The sequence below is a fragment of the Polypterus senegalus genome, chromosome 7 (genome assembly GCF_016835505.1).
Source record: "Polypterus senegalus isolate Bchr_013 chromosome 7, ASM1683550v1, whole genome shotgun sequence".
NCBI lineage: Eukaryota > Metazoa > Chordata > Cladistia > Polypteriformes > Polypteridae > Polypterus > Polypterus senegalus.
This window is the reverse complement of record NC_053160.1, coordinates 57,067,138-57,089,661: the sequence shown is the minus strand read 5'-3', so window position 1 is coordinate 57,089,661 and position 22,524 is coordinate 57,067,138. Positions and strand designations below refer to the sequence as shown.

The 22,524-nt window shown below is 36.3% G+C and overlaps 1 protein-coding gene across 1 annotated transcript in view; it reads left to right on the top strand.

The window, feature by feature from the left end:
* The window catches only part of LOC120532025 (protein shisa-like-2B), a 32,158-nt gene extending 10,079 nt beyond the window's left edge, over positions 1–22,079 (top strand). The window contains exons 2-3 of the mRNA XM_039757943.1: positions 12,351–12,505; positions 21,928–22,079. Coding sequence (XP_039613877.1) covers positions 12,351–12,505; positions 21,928–22,079 — 307 coding nt within the window. The remainder of the gene's footprint in view (positions 1–12,350; positions 12,506–21,927) is intronic.
* The last annotated feature ends 445 nt before the right edge of the window (positions 22,080–22,524 follow it).

Below are 22,524 nucleotides of genomic sequence, written 5' to 3'. Positions count from 1 at the left end.
GTTCTTTCTGGAAGCTTTTATTGCGAATTATTCTCAGTCTTTGATGCCTCCGAGAGAAAGGCTGTTTCAGCTAGTAGACTTTTCAATTTGAAACAGGGTAATACATCGGTAAGATTCATGCATAATACATTTCAAAATCCTTTCAGTAGACTCAGGCTGCGATGACCATACTTTTGTCAGTTTGTAGAATTGGTCTTTTTAGAAGAAATAAAAAAATGACATGGGCAGTCACGATGTGGGTGAAGTTATATGTCTTGCCATTAAATCAAAGCAAGATCTATGCCACTGTCTTTGAAACCTGTAAACAAAGGCTTGCATGAAAAGTTTTTGATACTCAGGGCAGTTTAAAGTATGACAAACTATCATATCGACACACACTTGGTCGTTCAAGACTTATTTAGAAATAGCAATCAACAAAATGCAAATATCATTAGAAAATTGGAAAAATCCAAAGAGAACCAACCCAGGAACAGCATCTGTCTGCACATAAACAGTGAACAGATAAACAACTGGATTCTAGAGCCATAATCTGTAGTTACTAACTCCTCCAAAAGATAATCTTAAAGTTCTATTAAGTGGAGTACTGCATTCAGTTTCAACATTAAATCGTCAATGGGGCTAAAATTTAGTGGCGACAATATCTGGTGGCAGTCTATGGCAGAAGACCACACAGGATGGTATTTATGATTTTCTTTTAGTATTGGCATTAGAATCTCTTCAAGGTTGTTTTCATTTTATAGTTGAAAGCTAAGAATTATAAAAAACAAATTTTCACATTAATTTTTTGTCAAAGGAGAAATTAATCTTTTCATTCACCTGACAAAATTGTGAAATATTGAATGAGGTTGCTGCGGTGGGTTGGCACCCTGCCCAGGGATTGTTTCCTGCCTTGCACCCTGTGTTGGCAGGGATTGGCTCCAGCAGACCCCTGCGACCCTGTAGTTAGGATATAGCGGGTTGGATAATGGACGGATGAATGAGGTTGAAAATAACAAGTTTAACATATACAAATACTGTTTTCTATTGAGAAATGATCAGAACACACAGCCAGGAAAGGCTAGAGTAAAAAAACCTGTAGTATATATAAATGTTATGTTGTCAATATCACAAAATAACAAAAATGGTGCACAGGCCTCAATATAACCAAAAACCTGACCAGGACTTCACTTGACAGCCTCAGAAATGGGCTTCACCTAAAGCAGCCTGACTCCAAAATCAAGTGGTAGACTGTCTGGCCTGCATGGGCCCAAAAAACTGGGCATAGACTTTAACAGTTTTAAGATTCTTTAAATACTCAAAATGAGTTTCAAAGGGTAGGATGACAATAAAATTCTGATAGACAAAAATAATTCTCCTTAAATTTAAATTGGGGGTGTCCAGCTGCTATCCTGGATTGCCACAGTGGCTGCTGGTTTTCCTTCCTGCCACTTTCTCTGTGGGGGTCCATTTTCTGTTGTTAAATTTAATTCTGCTCCAGATGACCAGCTAACTCCAGTCTATTTCTCTCCAACCAGTTTCTTAATTAGAAGACGATTCTTGTTGTTAATTAAACCCATTATTTACCTCCATCACTTCCTGGGGCTCTCATTCTGGCACACCAGACATTTTCAAAGCAGTTTATTTTCTTTTTTTCTAAGAGAATCATCATAATGTTTTATGAACCTGAGCAGATCAGCATTTCTGAGACCTCCACCTTTTTGGATGGAAACAGATTAGCTGGTCATGTGTTGGCTCACATTGTGTTTCTTTATTGTTTGACTGCTAACTATGGAAAAAAGAAACAATTAAGGCCTCTGCATCTTATACAGCAAGTCAATTACAAATAAGGCAAAGGAAGTTAACATTAGAAACTAGTCACTAATTAAGAAAATGGTTAGAATAAAAGCCTGCATCCAATGCAATCCTCTAGGATCAGAGTTGGACCCCCCTGAATTAATGCATTTATTAAATAACAAAAGTATAAAACAAGAAAAAGTAGCAAAAGGAAAGACAAAAGGGATATGTCTGAAAAGGCAACTTATGGCAAAGAAGTCCAAATTGTAAACCAATATCCTAGTTCAGAAACAAAATTAAAAATCCATAATGTCCAGAAAATCAGAAGAGTACTCACAAAGCCGATGCAAACTTCACAATTCTTAATGATGCTCTGAAGGACCCATCTCCTCAACCCTAATATATAAAATCTGAAGGCAGTCCCTCAGCAGTGATGCCATGGTGGTCCTGCCTCTTGGGATCACAACCTCTATGTTTTACTATAAGGAATGTAGTAAAACACAGATATGCAGTACATATGGTAATACTGCGCCTTGTAGTAAGAAGACCAGGGTTCACATCCTCGATCATCTGTGCATGTAGTTTGTATATTCTCTCCATGTCTGCTTGGGTTTCGTGCGGGTGCTTCAGTTTCCTGCCACAGTCCAAAGCCATGTAGTTCAGGTGGATTGAAAACACAAAATTGGCCCTAGTGTGTGTGTGTTGTGTATGTGTGGATTGGTTGTGGGTGTGTTCACCATGCAATGGACTGCCACCCTGTCCAGGGATTGTTCCTGTCTTGCAGGTATAGACTCCATCTCTATGTGACCTTGCTCAGGATTATGTGGGCCTAGATAGTGATATAGTATATTTTCTAAATAAATATTTAAGAAAAACAAAGTACACAGTGACAAAAAACAAAAAATAATCATTACAAAACAAAAATGGCAATAAAAAGCAAGATAAACTGAAGCTGGGGAAGAAATCCTTGCTAAAACATCACAATAAATAATCAGGATGTCACAAATCCTTGCTAAAACATCACAATAAATAATCAGGATGTCACAAAACAGGCCAATGACTCATGAACTAGTTATATGATAGGGTTAGAATTAAAGATCAACAAGTAGTGGATATTAGATAGATAGCTGGAGAGAAACCAGACAGTGGTACCCTTATAACATGACAAAAACAAGACTATTTGTACTTAGTTTGAAGTGGTGGACTTTACTGACTGGAGACACATAAGGTAGCTCTGGGTCACCCATTACAAAACAAAAAGTGGACATGGAAATATGGAAGCTGCTACTAGCGTGGCATTTCACAGTCAATACAAAATATAGGCACCTAACAAGCAACTAACTTATATGTGACTTGAACAATTGTGCAGAATCCTAACAGAGACAGAGCCATCAGACAATTGGCTGACAAAACGAACATGAAACAATTACTGTCCTCCTTGAACACCGGCAAAGCAGAAAAAATGGGCTTGCTGTATGAAACAAAACTGTCTCATTGGATCATTGGCTTAAAATAATCTGGCATAGCTGCAGGTTACTATTAATTGAGGCAGCTTAATGAATAAGAAATGGTAAGTCACCACTTTCAGGAATTAATGAAAATAATCATAGCCACTTCTTGGTAAAAGAAAACTGACTTATAGGGTTAAAACAGCTTCTTAAAAGTCAGATATGGCCAGCTGTAAATAAACTAAACAATGCACAAATTAAATAACTCGGGTTTATTTTTCCTGGAGTTCTAGCTCAGTCCAGAGATCTGGGTTCCTAACACTAGAAATCAAAACTTTATGTAAATCTAACTTCAATTTCAAGCAAATGAAAAAAAAAATCAAATGTCTTTTGCCCAAATGAAATCAAAACAAAAGTATTTTTTTATCTTTTCTTTTTGTTTTGTCTTTGTTTTATGACAAAACCAAACCAACTGTACTCTGCAAACAAAGTATTCAGAAGAATTCTTTACTTGCCACATCGATTTATAAAAATGGTACCAGTCCAGATGGTGCTTACTGTGAGGAATGACCATTGAATTTTGGTAGTATTTAACAACATAAATACCATGATGTGACCACCTCCCACCTTTGTATTGAATGTAGAGAAGATACAGTTATATACAATGCATAACAAATAAATAATATGCCCAAGTTGTAAAATACTGTATGTGGAAGAAATCAACATATTAATTAAAGAAAGATTCTTATCCTATACGAAGATAAGTTTGATAAAACCTCTTTGAGTCAGAAACCAGGCAGGAGAAAGCCTGTTCATTGCATCTTTTAATTATCCCTTCGGCAAATGCTTAAGAGGGAGCATTCATCACAGCAGTCTGTTACAGAGTGATCAAAAAAGTAAGGGTAAAGGTCCGTTTTATAAAAATCAGTGCTGAATTCATGTTTACATATCATACTCTGGCTGGCTAAAAGACATGAGGTGCTTTAGCATAGGGCACAACCAGCCTAAAATAAGTCTTTCTCCATTATATCATTGTTCTTAAATATTTCTTATTCTGTTATTAAAACTGTTAATGTGCCAACTAGAAAGTCTTACTTGGTGCGTGAAAGAACATTACATCAGTCAGTTTCCTGAACCATCCCCCTTGAACATACTGCTTGTTTACTTGACCGTTTCAGTAGTTCTCTTTGGGACATTTGTAAAAGAAATGCTTATATATTTCAATGTGCACTGCAAACCAAAATACTTAACTATGATTATCTCCAAATTATTCTCTCACACTTAACACATTGCCATTTTATACTTGTATACAGCATGTGGCGTAACACTGCCAGCAACAAAAAAAGAAAAGATGCAAAATAAAGCCCAACATAAAGTAAACATGCAGAATAAATAATGCAAAATATGCATAGCACTCCCAGAGTTCCACACAGGTTACCGTGCAATAGGAAAATTCAATTTTAAATAAAACAATTAAAATGGTGCAAGAAAATTAAAGTTCATGCATGCCACATACATGTAATGGAAAATGAATTTACTAAATCATATCTTAGACATACCTGTTGTTATGTGTACCAGTTTAACCAAAACCAGGACTTATTCGAAAACTCATCTTCCTTTCATATGAAATGGGCGACAGGGTAGTCACCTTTAGCAGTCCTAATTTGAATTCACAGAAGAAGGCTTTGAGTCATCTTACATGGATGATCGGAATAGTCTTATTAAATTATTTTTCTCCTTCCTATCTTTAATTTAGCAGAATCTGCAAGTTATTGACATTTCAAAATAAAGTAAGAATATACTTTGGGAGAAACGCATGGATTGCATCAAAAAGGAATGAAAACAGATGATCCCCATCTAGTTTTTTTTTTATTTATGTATCTTCTAATGTAATTGCTGCCTATTTAGGACTCACTGCACCTGGCATCAAGTACTTGAGACCTTGTTGCACTAATCAAATCAGCTGTACGTTTTATATTTCCTTTTGGTATTTTGCAATCTTTGTTTTCTATGCTTTTTAACCATGCCTCCTTACTGCTATTTTTCCACCCATTCTTTGGTATCATCTTTCAGGGTATTCGATCATTTTCCTCAATAAATAAATGACCAAGTATAATATTTTTGTCTCATTTGTTTAACTGGTTTCTCTTTATCTACTTTTAGGACTTGAGTGAAAATCTGATGATGTTTTAGATCATATTTATGCAGAAATATAGAAAATTCTAAAGGGTTCACAAACTTTCAAGCACCACTGTAATTGAACAGGAATGGAATCTCAAAAAGGACATTTTTGCTGTAGAGAGCACTGAAAAAAACTAATCAAATGCCTGAGATGATAAAATATTTTGTGGTGCTTATATGGAAAAATAATAATAGGACAACAACACAATGTGGCATGCTAATAAAAAAAAATCTTTTATGAAGTACCATAAAATGTTTATTTGAAAATAGTAATTTTGAAAATGCACGCCCGAAGCTTTATAAGGAAAAATGTATTATCTCACACTCCAAGTACCAGCATCTCTATTACAAATTAAATAGTTACCCGATTTTTTAAAAATACTCTGGATAGGATTTTTAATTTTTTTTTAAATCATTGTTCTGCATGACAGAAACAAATATTCATTAGCTAATCAAAAGCAACATATGATATCGCAGTGTGCATTGCTTAATAAACCATCAATTGTTTAGAAAGGTCTTGAGAAGAGATGGCCCAAATGTGTGCCAGAAGACAGGAAACCAACGGGCAAACCTGAGCAGAGTAAGTTAAACAACTGAAATGGTAGCTGACTTTTTCAGGCAGTTAAGAAGGTGCATCTAACAGCCGTTTCCTCTTGAAGTTCTGTACTGATTCATTACACAGGTTTCTCACTGGTAAACACTCTTCCTGTGTGAATTAAAAGATTTTTTGTTTGGTGAAAATGAAATCCACATATGCGAGCAGCAGAGATGCGAAGTGGCTGGTGCATAGCGCAGGCTGGGGGGGTTGGTGAGCGAAGCCCCCTAGTTTCCTGTATTTTAGTAAAAGTAGTGTTACAAGAGTTTTGTGTTTTTGTTTTTTCAATTAAAAAGAGAGGTTTCAGTTGTGAAAAGAAGAAATGTGCTGTACAAAATAAAAAAGTATTTCAGAATTAATGAGGCAGTAAAGTTGAATCTTTTTGTCTTTAAAAAAAAAAAAAGCTATGCAAAGCAGTAATGAGTTATATTAAGAAAACAAAGAGTCTACCGTGGTTGAGAAGTACATGTGTGAGTTTCAGTCTGAAAAGACAGCGAGAGCACCCTCAAACTGAATTATGCCTTCACTCCAGGTAAAAGGTTACCTTCCATTCTGTTAATTTATCTGTGGTAGTCATTATATCTACTAGTGATACTAGGCTGAACGTGAACAGAGCAGACTGCTCCATACACACGCACACACACACACACACACAGACATCTTTTGTAGAGAGAAGTAAGGTGCATGCAAACACCGAAAAAAAGTAAAAGTGCATGCATGCTCCATCTAGTGGCTATGATTGAGCGTGAGCAGAGCGGACTGCTCCATATACACACTAACAGGTCTTTTGTTTATATATGTCTAGTGTGTAACAAGCCATATCATTAAGTAATAAGTTTCACTATCTGCTAGGCTTGGCTTCTATTTAAGAAACTTTGGAAGAAGAACCTTCAGCCACTCCAGGACTGTAAATGAGGACCCCTGGTTTACAAGTGCTATGCCTGTTGTAGGTCATGTGACACAGATGTAACATAACATATTGTGTCATCAGGGCCCTCTACAGAGATAGCAACATGGTAAGGTCTGTCTGTATCCAAGCTTTGGGACAGTTTCAAAACAAACCTTGCTTGTGGTAACTTTACATTTGCCTGATTCTGCTTAGGACACATTCTTTCTTGTGTAGTTTTGACCTTTTTGATATTCATTGTAGCTTAGACACTCGTATTTTGTCTTTCTGGTTTCAGACCCTTGCCTGTTTTTCTGACCTTGACTAGGCCTGTTTTTTTCACTTTACATTTCCTGATCTTTTTGACTCTTTAATCACCTAGTGGACACCTTGTTTTTTGAAATGCATCAGTACAATAACCTCATGTGATTACCTCTTCAAAATTTCTTCTGATAAATGCATTATGATGAGCTATACTTGTCATGAGTTTAGAAAGGTTTACAAATTCATCCTACCAAGTGAAGCATGGCACTTGTCTTCTCCCATATATCTGTTAATTACTCCCCACTTGCCTTTTTAAAATTTGAGTCCGGGGGTTAGTACTTCTAATTACCACCAAATACTTCGATATGCTACTGATTATAACAGCCACCTGAGGCATAATGAAAAGACTGGCTCAGACCTAATGAGATTGCTGTGGGATTGCATGAGTTTTGACCTTCCAAATATTATTTAGCTTATTCTTTCTTTTACTCTTACTTTTTCAGATTGGTTTCTTAATGGTTATTGTTTGATATCTGCTTTTTTGAATTTTGGACCGTTTGAGCTCATAATTTAGATATTTAAAATTTGGCTTTTCTTTTTCATATAAGTGTCTGTTTCTCTAATTATTCTTACATTTATTCTGTTTCAGTCTATTTCGTTAATTGGCATCAAATTATTTTTTTTGTTTATTATCATTTTCTGTATCTTTTTATTCTTTACATTGTTATTTAAAATTACCAATCATTTGTTATCAAAGGGAAAGGTTTAGACATTGGTTTGTGTTTGTGAGGTTTATTGTTTCTTAATCCAAGTAGATTGTTACAAGAGGCAATCCTTATATTGTGATACTAGATTTAGAAGCTAAATGTCTAGTTTTTTATTTTATTTTGTCTTCTATATGTTATTACATTCATTGCTACTAATATTCAGGGCAGAGGTTCCTGCCACTGAAAAGGAGCCCACAAATTTAAAGTGTATGTGTGGACATGACCTTTGTGGTACCCCTGTGTGCTGTAATAATCACTCTGTCGACTTATCAGAACTTCTTTCTATGTGATCTACACTCCATACACAAGAGGGTTGCTTGGTTTTGGTGCATTACTCACAGGCGTATTAGTACTGTAGTATAGCACATAACCTCTGGTCACAAACGTTTTGGAACAAGTACAAATTGAGTTACGACCAAAACATTTGCCAACATTTTGCATCTGTTCACGACCACACGCTCTTGTGGCGAACAAAAACACTTTTTTAAGCAATTGGATTCAACAATAACCTCATTTATTTGGAACTCAAAACATCCATGTATCCAAAGAGTGACCCTACAAAGATCTAAGGCAGAAGGTGGCATGGCTCTACCTAACTTTCAGTTTTATTACTGGGCAGCAAACATACAAGCTATAAAAACCTGGACACAAATAGATGAACATACATTCCCTCCCTTTCAAAGATCCAAGAAGACACTGGGAAAAAGATCTCTCACTCAACATATCAGAAAAGTAGTGGAAAATTGCAATGCAGAGAATTCACTCAAGCTCCATATGCGCAAAGCATACAATTATTCAACTCAAAATTATAAATCAAACACATCTGTCTTGCCTAAAACTCTCCAAAATGTTTCCAGGGCAGGATCCAACCTGCGAACACTGCAATCAAGCTCCAGCCTCACTGGGTCATATGTTTTGGGCCTGCACCAAATTAACATCATTCTGGATCAAAATTTTTAATTTACCATAGATATCATAGCCATCTTTATGAAGTGTCTGGATGAGATATTGGGACATCTTAGCTGTTAGCTAAATAAAGTTTGATTGACTGAATGGTATTCTCTCATTTGTGATACTTCTTAGGTTCTTCTGTTCTTCTTATATTTCTTATGCTCTGAAGACTGCGAGAATAAACTAGTGCACCAATCTTAAACTTATGCACACAATACCCCAAAGCAAACATTATCAGCTTCCTTTATAACCTCAGACAACCACCAGATTTATGAATTCTGCCTTAGTTTTCAGGTTTTCTCTCAATGGTAGGATTTCCTTTTGCCTTCGATTCAGTCCTCAGCAAAGCAATGATCACTCTTTACACCAGAAGTTTTCTAATTGGCTGTTGGTTGTGCAAAGATAGTGTTCTAATTAGTTTTAAACATTCAATTTCAATTTCACTGTTCAGTATAGAACAAAGAAATATTCAGCAGGGCTATCAAATTAGGCAAAAAGTAAGATTTGAATGCTAATATTAAAATGAGATCTGTTCATAGCTTAACGTAGCTTAAATATTCTGGGGGCTGCATATACATTTGTGCTGTATGTGGTTTTAAAATATTTCTTATTATTAATGTTATTACTTGTTTTGCATGTGGTGTTTCTGCAAACACATACAATAGACACATTACACTTTACAATGAATGTGACACTTAGAAATTCAGCCCTTTACAAAAACAGGATTCTCTTCTTGCGCAAAGCTGCATGATCAAAGAGAATGGTGTACAGTTTGCACACAAAATAACCCAAACAAAACTAATTTGTGAATGCTCAAAGAGAAAATTGCTACAAAAAAAAAAAAAACAGCAACTGATTAGGACCTGAGCTGACTTGATATCTGAGCCGGCAATGAATGAATAACTTATCAAACTAAACTCATTTTTACCCTTTACGGTTACAAATCTTGTTATATAATACGCTACTGTGGCTGTCCGTTTGTCTGTCCAGGATTTTAAATCACCTGTAGCTCTCAAACCATTTAAACTATTGACCTGAAATTTGGTACACATGTATTACGTGACGTCTACTATCTGCTCCTGGGGTGATGATGACCTCCACCATTATTGGTAAAATATAATACAGGTGACTTGAATACTTATTTTTTAATATGTCTTTGTTTTAGGCATTATGCATTTGAAAGGCACTATATAGATAAAATGAATCATCAGCTGTATCATCATTATGCATCAGGCCAGCAGTCATCCAAGACAGAGACTGAATGTAAAATGTGACTTGGCTGAGGTAGCTAAATGTGCATTTTGGACACTGAAAAGGCTCTTTAAAAATGTGACTTTAAAGTCACTATAATAACAAAAGGAAAATCAGAAATATGATTCCATATAATTTAAAACACAGTAAGTGAACAGTACAGTTGCTTGATTAAAATATGCGAGTTAACTTCATATTTGCCATAAATTAAAGAAAGCTGTAAAACTCACTAGGTATGTGTGAGTCCCTAACTGTACAAAATCTAACATTAAAAATTTTCCTTTTAAATATAAACTAGAGTTTTTTTTTTCTTTATCTTCTTTAAAAATCTTGCTATGTTTATAAAAATACAGGCCTATGATGGTGGGATTTTGAGCAGAGATTTCCATACCTGCTGTGTTTCAATAGGAAAAGTTTGGAAAATGCTACCATAAGGACGAAATTGATTCCTGGACTTCTAATTGAAAATTAGCCTGTAATCGAAGTTGGATTATTGTGACATGTTGTAGTCCAGTCTCAGGGACACAAGGCATATGAACTGAGCAATGTACTTGTCTGTTGAAACAAAGAGTTAATTGATTACTGCCCTTGGGGGTGCTGTATAGACAGACACCTTGGACTGAGATGAGGTGCTCAGATGATCAGACAAGGAGCTCACGGTGCAACCAAGGCATTTTAAAGAATGCTTGTTTTATTTATTGAAGTAAGAGAGAATACACAAGGCCTTGCTCAAATCAAATATCAGATTTTTGAAATAGCCAAATAATAATATTTTTATTCCACAGCCCACTTTAGCTCCTTCTGTCCGTACACTTCCTTTCATTATTCAGTCTCTGTCTTTCTGTCCCTTTAGCATGAGGGGATATAGTCACCTGCAAACGATTCTTTGAAAATGAATGAAAAGTTGAATGAATAAAAGGATAAGTCGATGTTTTCATCTTGGAAATAGATTTTTTTCCGTAGATACCTTAAATGTAATAATCATAGTTGACCTTTTTAAAAAAGATATCTTTTAAATAGCTAGGTCTTCTCTTCAGGTTCAGGTCATGTATTTGCTGTAGTTATTGTAGAAAAAATGACTTATTGTGCGAGAGGAGCCATGAGTGTTTGTCCCCAAAAATCCAGCGGGGCTCTATTTTTAGTTTATAGTTTTTTTTTTCATTCTTGATCTGATTGGTCGTCAGCTAAACTAACATCAATACTTTTCATACAAAATATCATAGTAAGAGTAATTAAATGTCTTTTTTTAAATATGTTGTTTTTGTCAGATGCCTTTCTTTGTAAAGTATCCTTTGTAATTCTGTATTGTACCTGAAACTAACTCAGATTGGATTAATTGTGCTTTTATAAAGAGATTAATTAGTAGAATGAGTGTATTTTGTAATTTGTAAGCACTATGAAAGCAACGTGAAGGGTAAACCAATTATGCGTTTTAAAGAGGGAGACAATAGCAGTAAAATGAGGCTATCAATGAAGAGGCTGTAGCCACAGAGATAATACACTTTCATAATGAATGATGTTATTTTAAAAATAGTAGCAGATCTTGAATGACTGAAGCATAATTACTCATATTTCAGAGATCAATGAGTTAGATTTTCAGGATATCTAAAAAAATGGACATAGCAAAAATATGGAGACTAGAAAGTGATAGGGGAGAAAAAACAAATCCTCTCATCTGCATAAAATACAAATCTTATTGTCATAATTTCTGTTAAACAAAATAATAAGTCATGGGAAAGGGATAGTTTTTTCCTTTGAAATTTCTTAAGCTTCCAACAAAAAGTTAGAAAAGGTGAAGATATGCAGTCATTTTTTTTTATTGATGATCAATTATATTAGACTTCAAGGTTGATTTTCTGATTTTTCTACCTACATATTAATTGTTTTTGCACTTCTTGAATGATCACATTGTCATGCTGGTTGATACTATTTTGTGTTCTGTTTTTTTTTTGGATGGTGAACACCGTCCTAACTATATTTGTATGGTCACTGCCATATTGCTTGTGGTTTCTATGTCCACTAGGGTTGTAAATAAATAATCTTCACAGAACACATAGGACTTACAATTTGTTTCATTGTAGAAATAATTAGAAAATTTGTTCTCTAATTTTCTTTTCAGCCTCTAGTTTGTGTTTAGAAAATTGCTATGATGAAAAAATTGTAAAGATGTGTGTTGAAATGTGAATAATCCACTTGTTAAATTGTAACTGTTTTCCTTTGTTTGGTTTTTTTAGCATAGGTGCATTAATTGGATTGGGTATTGCAGCGCTTGTCCTCTTGGCATTTATCATCAGTGTGTGTGTTCTCTGCTATCTGTTTTTCTACACAAAACCTCAGAGATTAGATTCTGGGCTTAAGCTAAGCACTATCCATAACACTGTGACTTCAGGTGAGTAGAAGGTAAAATTGGTACTGTCGTCCGCTTGCTCTTTTGTCTATGGGCACTGTAACTCGCTGCATGTCTGTTATAGAACTGAATATAAACGAAAGTGAGACTTACTGTTCTTACCAGCACTACTGTATGTCTGCCACATGTGATCTGTTATTAAACACATCTGGAGAATGGTCAGCTGTACTGTAAAAATATTCAAGAAAAACTTACCAAGCATAAGTGAAGTTTTCTCATCCTTGTTGCCAAACGTGGTTATTTATTTTGAGGTTTTACCAAACTTTTATTGCCCAGGCTTCACCAGAACTTCAATAATCTTATTCACATAATACAGTAGATAAAAAAGGAACCTGTCATCACATGATATAAAATACAGGAGTCCCGTCCCAGGTTTTGTTCATGCCTTGCATTTAATGTCTCCAACACATAGCCTGCAGTCCCCTTAGGTGCTAAACTAAAGTTAATGGATCAAAAATGTATGTATGTATGGACAATATATAATTCTACAAGACAACAAAGAATACAGGAAAACAAAAGACACAACAAATAAACCAGTGTGTCTTTCGGATGGTCTGCCCTGGCTAAAGTATAACAAAAACAGATTTTACACTACTGGAAAGTATTGCAGTTTTATTTTAGGTTTCTATGAATGGCAGAGATGTAACAGAATCAAGACAAGTAGCCAAGGTGGTGCAGTGGTAGTGGCTGCTGCTTTGCAGTAAGGAGATTGTGGGTTTGCTTCCTGGTTCATGCCTGCGCAGAGAGCAATTCGAGCAGTGAGAAAAGTGCTGTATAAATGTAAAGATTATTATTATTATTATTATTTGAAAGAGATGACAGTTGTTGCGTGGGTCATAACATGGAGAGACATCAAACCAAAATCAACACCAGAAGTCACCATTAAAATGAAAACCAAAGCAAGTATTCATCTTGTTAATGCACTGACTGCACAGCGCATCATCGGGTTATTAAATGGAATCAGGAAGGATAGTAAGCCAAGATTTGTGAGCAAGAATGAGTGAAAGGTCAAAGCCAGGAAGTCAAATGAATCAAGCAAATGAAGGGGTAAAGACCTCGACAAAAACCAAGAAAGGGAGCTGAGTTCAGAGCCAAAGATGTACAGTACTTCACAGCAAGGACGGGGCAGAGGAAGAGATGGATAAGGACATCAGGGTATAGTCAAGAAACGAAGTTAGGGATACTGTCCAGGCTGCCTGCGGGCATGAGAGTGAAGGTGCTGTTGACCTTACTATTGTTGCTGTTGGTAAAGAGGACTGACTGACTTTCCAGCAAAGAAAAAGCTATGATAATGTTGAGAACTTAGAGAAAAAGTTACCTGGACGGAGTATTTGTTTCTATATTTGCCTGCCAATGCATGTGAGTCTGAATATTTTCATATAGGAATTTCTTCCTGATTGAGGTATATAGCATTGCAAATGTGGTGATACATGCTTCTTTTGGTGGGGACTGGTGAAGCATTGGCTCAGATTGGCTGAAGAAACCCTGCAAATGTATAAAATGCCGCTAGAGACACTGGAGGCTGTCTTTTGTCATCGTCCTGTCTAGGAACTGTATGAGAGCAAGAAGGTAAATGCAGTGCCTGTAGTGGAGACTTCTAATAATCCCTTAAAGTGCAAGTAAATTCTTGGGTTGTGTGGTGAGCTAACTGGTGGATTATTTTTATTTTTGTGTAAATTTTTCTTTTCGAGATTTCTTTTCCTAGAACTGCTTTCAGAAAGGAAAGGGGGAATCTGTTTGAATTGTTTTTTTTTCTTAATATTTTCTTTATTATTCTTGCACTTTATTTTTGATATGTTTCATTGCATGTGAACTGTTTTTTGGTTGAAAATTGCTTGCTTGATATAGGACTGTGATTTTCATCACTGAATGGAATAAGAAGGATTTTGGGAGCATGAGCTGATTACAGCATGGCAAACCATTCGGCTTGAGATACAAGTGCAGCTGTGCAATGGGTGACACCACAGTGAACAGTGTGAGGTTTTTTTTACAGAGCCTGGAGTGCCGATCCTGTGACAAACCCCAAAGTGCAGTGCTGGATGCAGTGGAGTCACTTCTGGCATTTATGGGAATCGAACCAGCGACCTTCTGATTGCCAGCACAGATCCTAGCCTCAGAGCCACCACTCCACTGAATGGAATAAACAGTTTTTATATTTTTTGCCATCGTCTGTGTCTCCCTCTAGCACCCTGGTTTGTTCTAAATTATGAACTATAAGATGCCCATGGTGTAATTGTGCTAGGGCCCATGGAGCACAACGCATCACATGCTTGTGACTTGTGTTGCTAGAGAGCAAGAAACAGATAACAGGTGGTTAAGGAAAACGGGATAAGAATAAAGGTAAAGCTATAGAACTGTGTGGAAAACAACATTGAGGCTATCTAAAGACTGTCCTGGCTCCCTCACACAGTGACATTAACCCTAGAAGCTATGATAAATTATTTAGACCTTTTGAAAGTTCTTGCCAAGTACCCCAGGAGATGACCCAATATGATGAATTTGCATTACAAGCGGTGCTTGGGATCAAAATGCCAAGTATGAAGCTTATAGGAGTGTAATATAGTTAAAACAAATAGAATAATCAGAGGTGAAAGTACATTCATTCTGTCTGAACAAAGCTGAGACCTCACCAGCTCATGGCTAGGTTTCTTGTCCTGACCTCTGGTGTTGTGTGTCGAAAGAGATGTGCCTCAATCAGGTTATGACCTAGTCAAAATAATTTTTGTTTTTTCCACTTATTGGAAAGGCAGAGAGCTAAAACCTACAAGGTTTCCTGGCTGGCATTTTCTAAGGGTCTCACTTTCTTACTTTCTTCAGTGCTGCCTTTTCACAACTAACCTCCCATTAATTCAGTGGTTCTCAACCTGTGGGGCGGGTCCCCCTAGGGGGGGCGCGAAGTAACAAAAAGGGGGGTGCGAAGGTGTGAAAAAAAGAAAACAAGAATCAAAAATATGAAAAAAACATCTGTTGAAAACAAAACAAATTAACTTAAACTACATTCTGATACTAGAACAATAAATACAGAGTTAGATAAATGTCGATAAAAGTTAAGTAGGTATAATAAAACATGCATTTACTTTTCAAAAAAATGTTAGGGGGGGCGCGATTAAAACTGTTATGAAAACTCGGGTCGCAAATACTTAAAGGTTGAGAAACGCTGCATTAATTCAATAAAGTGTTATTATCTCTGTACTAAGAAGCAGGAAAAAGGAATGGGAACAGGAGGATAGTGCTGCTGACACAAATCCAAAGATAAAGCCCAGAGGTTTCCAAGATGTGAGCTTCCTTGAGGTTTTTCAAAGTTGATTCTTGTTCCTTTATCTGTATTCCTTCAATATTGTAGGTCCCACGTAGTCACAGATCTATAACCACTGAAATCTGACATAGGCATGAGTTTCCATTATTACTCCATTGATGCAAAATTTTTTGTGTCTCACCTGAAGTTCTTGATATTCTATTTAGCCTTGGTGAAATTCAGGACTTGTATACACTTTGAGGCGTTGCTCCTCTCTATGTTTTCTTGTCTTCCTGAGTCCCTTACTCTCATTTGTGTCTTGAATTTTTCAGCGTGCTATCTTCTCCCAAATGAGTGCTCCTTAGGTCTACAGTTAAACCCAGAGGCCTATAAAAGACTCCTACATGCTCTCAAAACCTTTTTTTTAGCAATATGTTATTGTGCAGGCCTTGTTCTCTATCATGTTTTTCATTTTTCTTTTTGTTTTGTGTCATGGCATTGTAAATTTTTTATTTTTTGCTTTTCTTTTAATTTTGCTGAGATTTTGTATTTTCTTGTTATTTACAATTTTTTTGTTTCTTGGTTAATGATTATTATATTATGGTTTTTGCTTTAATTATTTACTTTATTACTTTGGCACTCTATGCTTTTTTGATGATTTGAATTATTTAAATTTAAAGACATTAAAAGTCTTACTCCACCCCAAAAAAAATTTTTTTAAATGTTACTTATCCCAGGTGGTTTGTAGTGATGGCCAAGTTTCATGCAGAATGGAGTTAACAAAGTGTATGCTTTAATGGAAGTAGGCAGTGATCAACGCTGCACAACAGCAAAGAGCATTGAAATGTCCATGAGAAAAATCTCACATTACTTGTGTCACTGCGGTGGGCTGGCGCCCTGCCCAGGGTTTGTTTTCCTGCCTTGCACCCTGTGTTGGCTGGGATTGGCTCCAGCAGACCCCCGTGACCCTGTAGTTAGGATATAGCGGGTTAGATAATGGATGGATGGATGGATTCATTGTGTCACATAATCCACATAAAGTCATCTATTTGTGTACTCAAAACGTGCACAATGTATGCATTTTTTGTTAAAATACTGGCAAATCTATTGTTCTGGTAAAAAGAGGCCCACAGCTCAGAAGCCCTTTCACACAGGGTTGTGCTTTTAATTTCAGGACTCACCTCTCCCACTAATATGTTGACAAAGAGTCAAATTAACATATGCATCTGTAGATTTTTTTGCATTATTCTTAAAGATTCTGAAACCAACAATATTAAAAAATGGGAAATTGGGTTAATGTAAAACAGTAAACACTCAGCCTATTATTGGTTTTCTATCCAAATTGTGGCCTAACTTGACCATAGTATTAGTGATGCCAAACACCACCACAAGATATAGAGAGGAAAAAAAATTTTTATGTTGAATATGTGTTAAACAAACTCTAAGAAGAGTAAAATGAACAGGCAAAGTACCAGCAGATCCATATAAGAACAGAGTAAGCTCTACTAATGTTAGAATTCCTTAGCCTTCACTTAAATGCTGAGACCAATTCTTTTTGTATATTGCCAGGTAGATTGTTTCAGAAAGAGCTTTTTTCCCCTGTTAGTAGTTTTATGGATCCCTGCGATTTTAAGACTTTATTTCAATAATTCTGAGTCTTGGGTGTAATACCTGCACATTCTCTTTCTGTCTATCTGGATTTTCTATCCTATATTCCAAAGATGTGCATTAGCCAAACTGGCAACTCCAGAATTCCCCTTATAATAAACTGGCATTTTATCCTCTTCTTATGAGGGTAACTGGGTATATGTGCTGAGATGGACTAACAGTTCATCTTGGATTGGTTCCTGCCTTGAACCTACTGCTGCTGACAGAAACAGGGACCCTGCAGTGCTGAACCAGAGTAATAATGGGTTTTAAAAAAAGCAGCCCTGAATTCAGCACATTTTGTCCGTCCATTTAGAGTCTAAAATGGCTTGAAAATACTTTATGTTTCTTCAAAATGTAGCAACCGCAAAAAGTCATCTAAATATTTTGTGATAGCTAGATAATGGTTTTCAGTATTTCCTGTCTTACAAAAGGTCATGAAAAAACGATCCATTAAGAGCATTCTAACAAAGAAAGAAGCACGAAATACCATACATATTTATAGTGGAAGAATGAGTCAGCTAAATTACAAGAATCACCACTAATGTAAATGCAGTTCAAGTAAATACATATCCAGTTACATTCAAGTTAAAGCTGCAACACTGAGAACATTGGAAGTATCCCAAACAAATGAAAAGAAACACAGCAGTAGAATCACACATGCAGTGGATGAAATCAATTTTGCATTTCTTTTCCAAAACCCACTTTTTCCATTTGGGGTGTGGGAAGAATGCGGAGTACCGGAAGAAAAGATACGGGGAGAATGTAGAAGTGACCAAGCCAGCATTTGACCGAGAATTCTGGAGCAGTGAGAAAACAGCACTAATATCTGTGCTGAAATCGATATTTGCTTGACTTATGTAATTCACATTAATTGGCAACAAACTTGACCTGTATGAATGAATACTGATATCCGTGTGAGTGTGCCTTACAGTGGGGTTACTCAGTCTGTGGGCTGGTACCTCGTCTTGTGCCAGGTAGAGAGAGCATGGATAGGCTCCTCCACCAAGAAAAGTCAATGATGCCTCTGCTTTAAACTACACTACATTTTTAGCAATCGTTACAGATCTTTGTGCTCTTTTATTATTATTTGGTAATATAAGGTACAAATAAGGGACAGATTTTACAGCTCACAGATGTGGGGGCTATAATGGCAAGTGAAGGCCAGGTAATTGGTAAGCACTGCAATTGTTCTTGGATTGTTAAAGTTGTCATATTAGAACAGCAATTCACCTAGTAACTTGAAATGTATCCTCTAATGACAGAAACCTGGCATTGCAGATGCATGATTTCATATGCATTATTATAAGTTTTTTTTTAATCTGCTGTCTTTGGTAATTTAAATAGTAACAGTTTTTTTCCTTCAGGCTCAGAAGATTCTGCACACATTTTCAAGAATGATAACACCAATTTTCTCAAAGGATGACACTGTGGATTTAATACACCTTTCTTTGTTGATGTCCATCCATCCATTTTCCAACCCGCTATATCCTAACTACAGGGTTACAGGGGTCTGCTGGAGCCAATCCAAGCCAACACAGGGCGCAAGGAAACAAACCTTGGTCGGGGTGCCAACCCACCGCAGGGTGCACACACACCCACACAATTTAGGATCGCCAATGCACCTAACCTGCATGTCTTTGGACAGTGGGAGGAAACTGGAGCACCCGGAGGAAACCCACGCAGACACGGGGAGAACATGCAAACTCCATGCAGGGAGGACCCGGCAAGCAAACCCAGGTTTCCAAACTGCAAGGTAGCAGCGCTACCACTGCACCACCATGCCGCACTCTTTGTAGATGTCTCCTTTATAATTCCAGAAACTACTTTTTAATATGACTGGTTAAAAGGTAAAATTCTGTCCTTGAATGACAACTTTGTTGGGGTTCCAGGAAAAACTGAAATTCAGTGGCATCAGTATCACCAAACAGCGCAGACTCCTCATACTTTAGTGCTTGTACTCCTAGAAGAGTGGGATTAATTCACTTTCTTAAAATATCACAAAACTATTTTCAACCTGGAGGAATCATAAAAATTGTACACTCTTAAAAATGCTGGTTCTTTATGGGCATTGAATGGCTGTTTACTGCGTTGTGTGGTTCCTCATAGAGCCATTGCTTGACCAAACACCATTTCATTCTGTTGTGGGTTCTGTGCATTTGAAGTTGGTTCTTTGTGCTTTGAAAAACTTCCTGATATGTAGAAAAAACCTGAAATCTTCAATGTATGGTAGACTATCTAGCAGGTTAAGGAAACATGGCCTTTGCCTGTGTTGTTGTATGCAGCAAGAGTCCCTTTAAAATCAGGACCCATTGGGATTTCACAAATCTATCACCATCAATTCATGGTTATTGACTTTGTGGAGCCTGTTACAGATTTAAATAAATAAAGGTTCTTCCTTGGACCTTCATGCTGATGGTTCCTCTATGACATTTCTCTGAAGAATCACTCCGGCACCTTCATTTTTAAGAGTGTATCTTATGTATCATTCTGCAGTAGAGAACCTTGCTCAGTTGAGTTTTTCTGATTTTAAAATTTGTTACAAAAGGATGCTTTGAGAATAGAAGAAGACATCTTTTGCAAACGCCAGTTTCACTTGTTTTGTTCCATGTCAAAGTCAGGAACTTGAGTAGACGAACATCAGTACAACAAAGCAGGGTAGAAACAGGAATCAAGGAGCAGTAATGAACAGGACATAAAAAGTCACTGCAAAACTTACTGAAAACAATGAAAGTGAATGTTAAAAACACAACAGGTTTAAATAACTAAAGACTGTAAGGTGTCTGTTAAAATACTGACATGATTAGTTGTAGACAGAAATGGTTACTGCAAGGCAGCAGTAAGCAATGCAATATGATTAATGTTCATTTAATGGGTGTGAGGTCTTCAAATAAGAGCTGTGCACCACTTGTCTTGACCTACTTTAGCTTTCATTTTTATTAAATCACATAAATGAATCTCCAAAATTCCCACAAAATGAAGGAATGACAGGAAGATTACACAAATTATGTTAAGGTAGTGAATGTGTCCTCCAACTTTTCTCTTGACACATCAATGCCATGATTGTAACTAATCACTTGGTACTGATGATTATTATAGTTGGTACTGATTATTATAATTGCCTAATTCCATGTTACAAAGTCTGGGAAACATTATTTAAAACAACGATATCTTATTTGTCTGGACATTTCAATTCTAGATTCTTAAAACAAAAATTTACCACAAAAATGAAACTTACTAAGATTTAATTTAGATAACTCAGTTATTATTTATTGCTAAACTATTAAACATGGTACATAAGAATATGATAATAAAATCAAAGGCAATTATGAAGTCAATATTTTAAGCCCTAGTAATTCATAACACCAGCCATTTACACATTCTAGCATTTGTGTGTGTGTGTGTGTGTGTGTGAGGACCGAAATGCAGACGTGTGTGTTGTGATGGACTGACCCTTCATCGAGGGATGGTTCTTCTCTTTACCTAATGTTTCCAGGAAGAGCCTGTGGCACAGCAGGTTTGTAAAAGAAATGGATGGCTGGTTAGACTACAAGATGTCTATATACTGTACAGTACAGGGTGGTCCAGATCTAATTATACAATTTTCATTACGCTCTAACTTATTAAGTTTATTACATAGAGAATTCACAAAAAATTCTTTTTGTTGCCGATAGATGGCAGCACCTGCCCTGCATTCCAAAATAGCGGGGAGACGGTTGTCAGTTGAACAGCTATTCTTTTGTCTTGTATTGTTTTATTACTGTTGCATTGCATTAAAAGTTGTATAATTAGATCTGGACCACCCTATACATACAGTGTATATATTCCACATTTTTATTTCTGAGGTCTTCAAACAGGTTCTTTGATGGTTCATAAGGTCAGTATTGTCACATGTACAGAATACAGTAAAACTCTCACTTAAATATGCAAAGTTGTACATAAAAATATTTTATCCTCAATTTCTACACAAAATGATGGTCAGGGTTGTGAGGAGCCAGACGTAGATATGAAGGAGTCGCAGCTGCATTTATTGACACACTTTTACAGAATAAGTTGTTGTCATGTTAGTTTGTCATAGAGAGGATGTGCAGCATTGCTCATAATGGCTATGAGTTTTATCTTCACTCTCTCCTATGCTACTAATTCATGTGGGTTGAAAGTACAGTATGTCTGATAACTGATCCTACCACTTTAATCAGCTTGTTGATTCAGTGGGCCTCTCTTGAAGTTACCGGCCCAGCACAGAACAACATAGAGGATCCCACTGGCCGGCACAGATTTGTAGAAAATGTAATGAATGTCACTACCCATATTACAACATCATCTCCTATGAAAAAAGAGCTGCTCTGCCATTTCTTATAAAGCTCCTCTGTGTTACAAGACCAGTCCAGCCTGTCATTAATGTGGACCTCCAAGTTCTTGTGACACAGTAGAAACATTTCTCAAAATTCTACCAATATACAGTTTAATGTATTCTCATGGGTCAGAAAATCTAAGAATGATGTTTTGCATTTTTTTACAGATATATCAACATTAAATGTAAGGAATAAACAACAGGTTGGTAGTAAAGGAAGAAACCCTCTACTGGGACAAGAGTCAGAAGCAACTTCTATGAATATCCAGCGTGAAACATTGTTGGCATCTGAGACGCAAGTGGAAGTTACAAGTGTCTAGCACAAAACAAATGAAAAATAAATAAATAAAGGTTTAATTTGGTTTACATCATTTCTGATCTAGATGTGCTACATTTCATTTTGGTCCTTTTTTTCTGAACCTTGTAGTTTTAGTTGTCGTTCTTCACAGATTGTTTGAGGCTGATTGCTTCAATTCATAATGGACTGTCATATGCTTATTTAATTTACTACATTTTCTATAACTAGAAATAATAAAAAAATGAACACCTTTGGTTAACTGTCCTTGAAATGTCAATGCAATTAAAATAATTATAGAAGTATCAATCTGTCTGAAACTTATGATTGAAAAAGAAATAAAAAAATGTGTACAGGATTATTATTCTCATAATTTGTATGCTACAACCCCATAATGATTATATAATAGCCATCATGTCACTTCTTTGATTTTCATACTGAAGAAGAAGCCAAGGATAATGGCTACACTT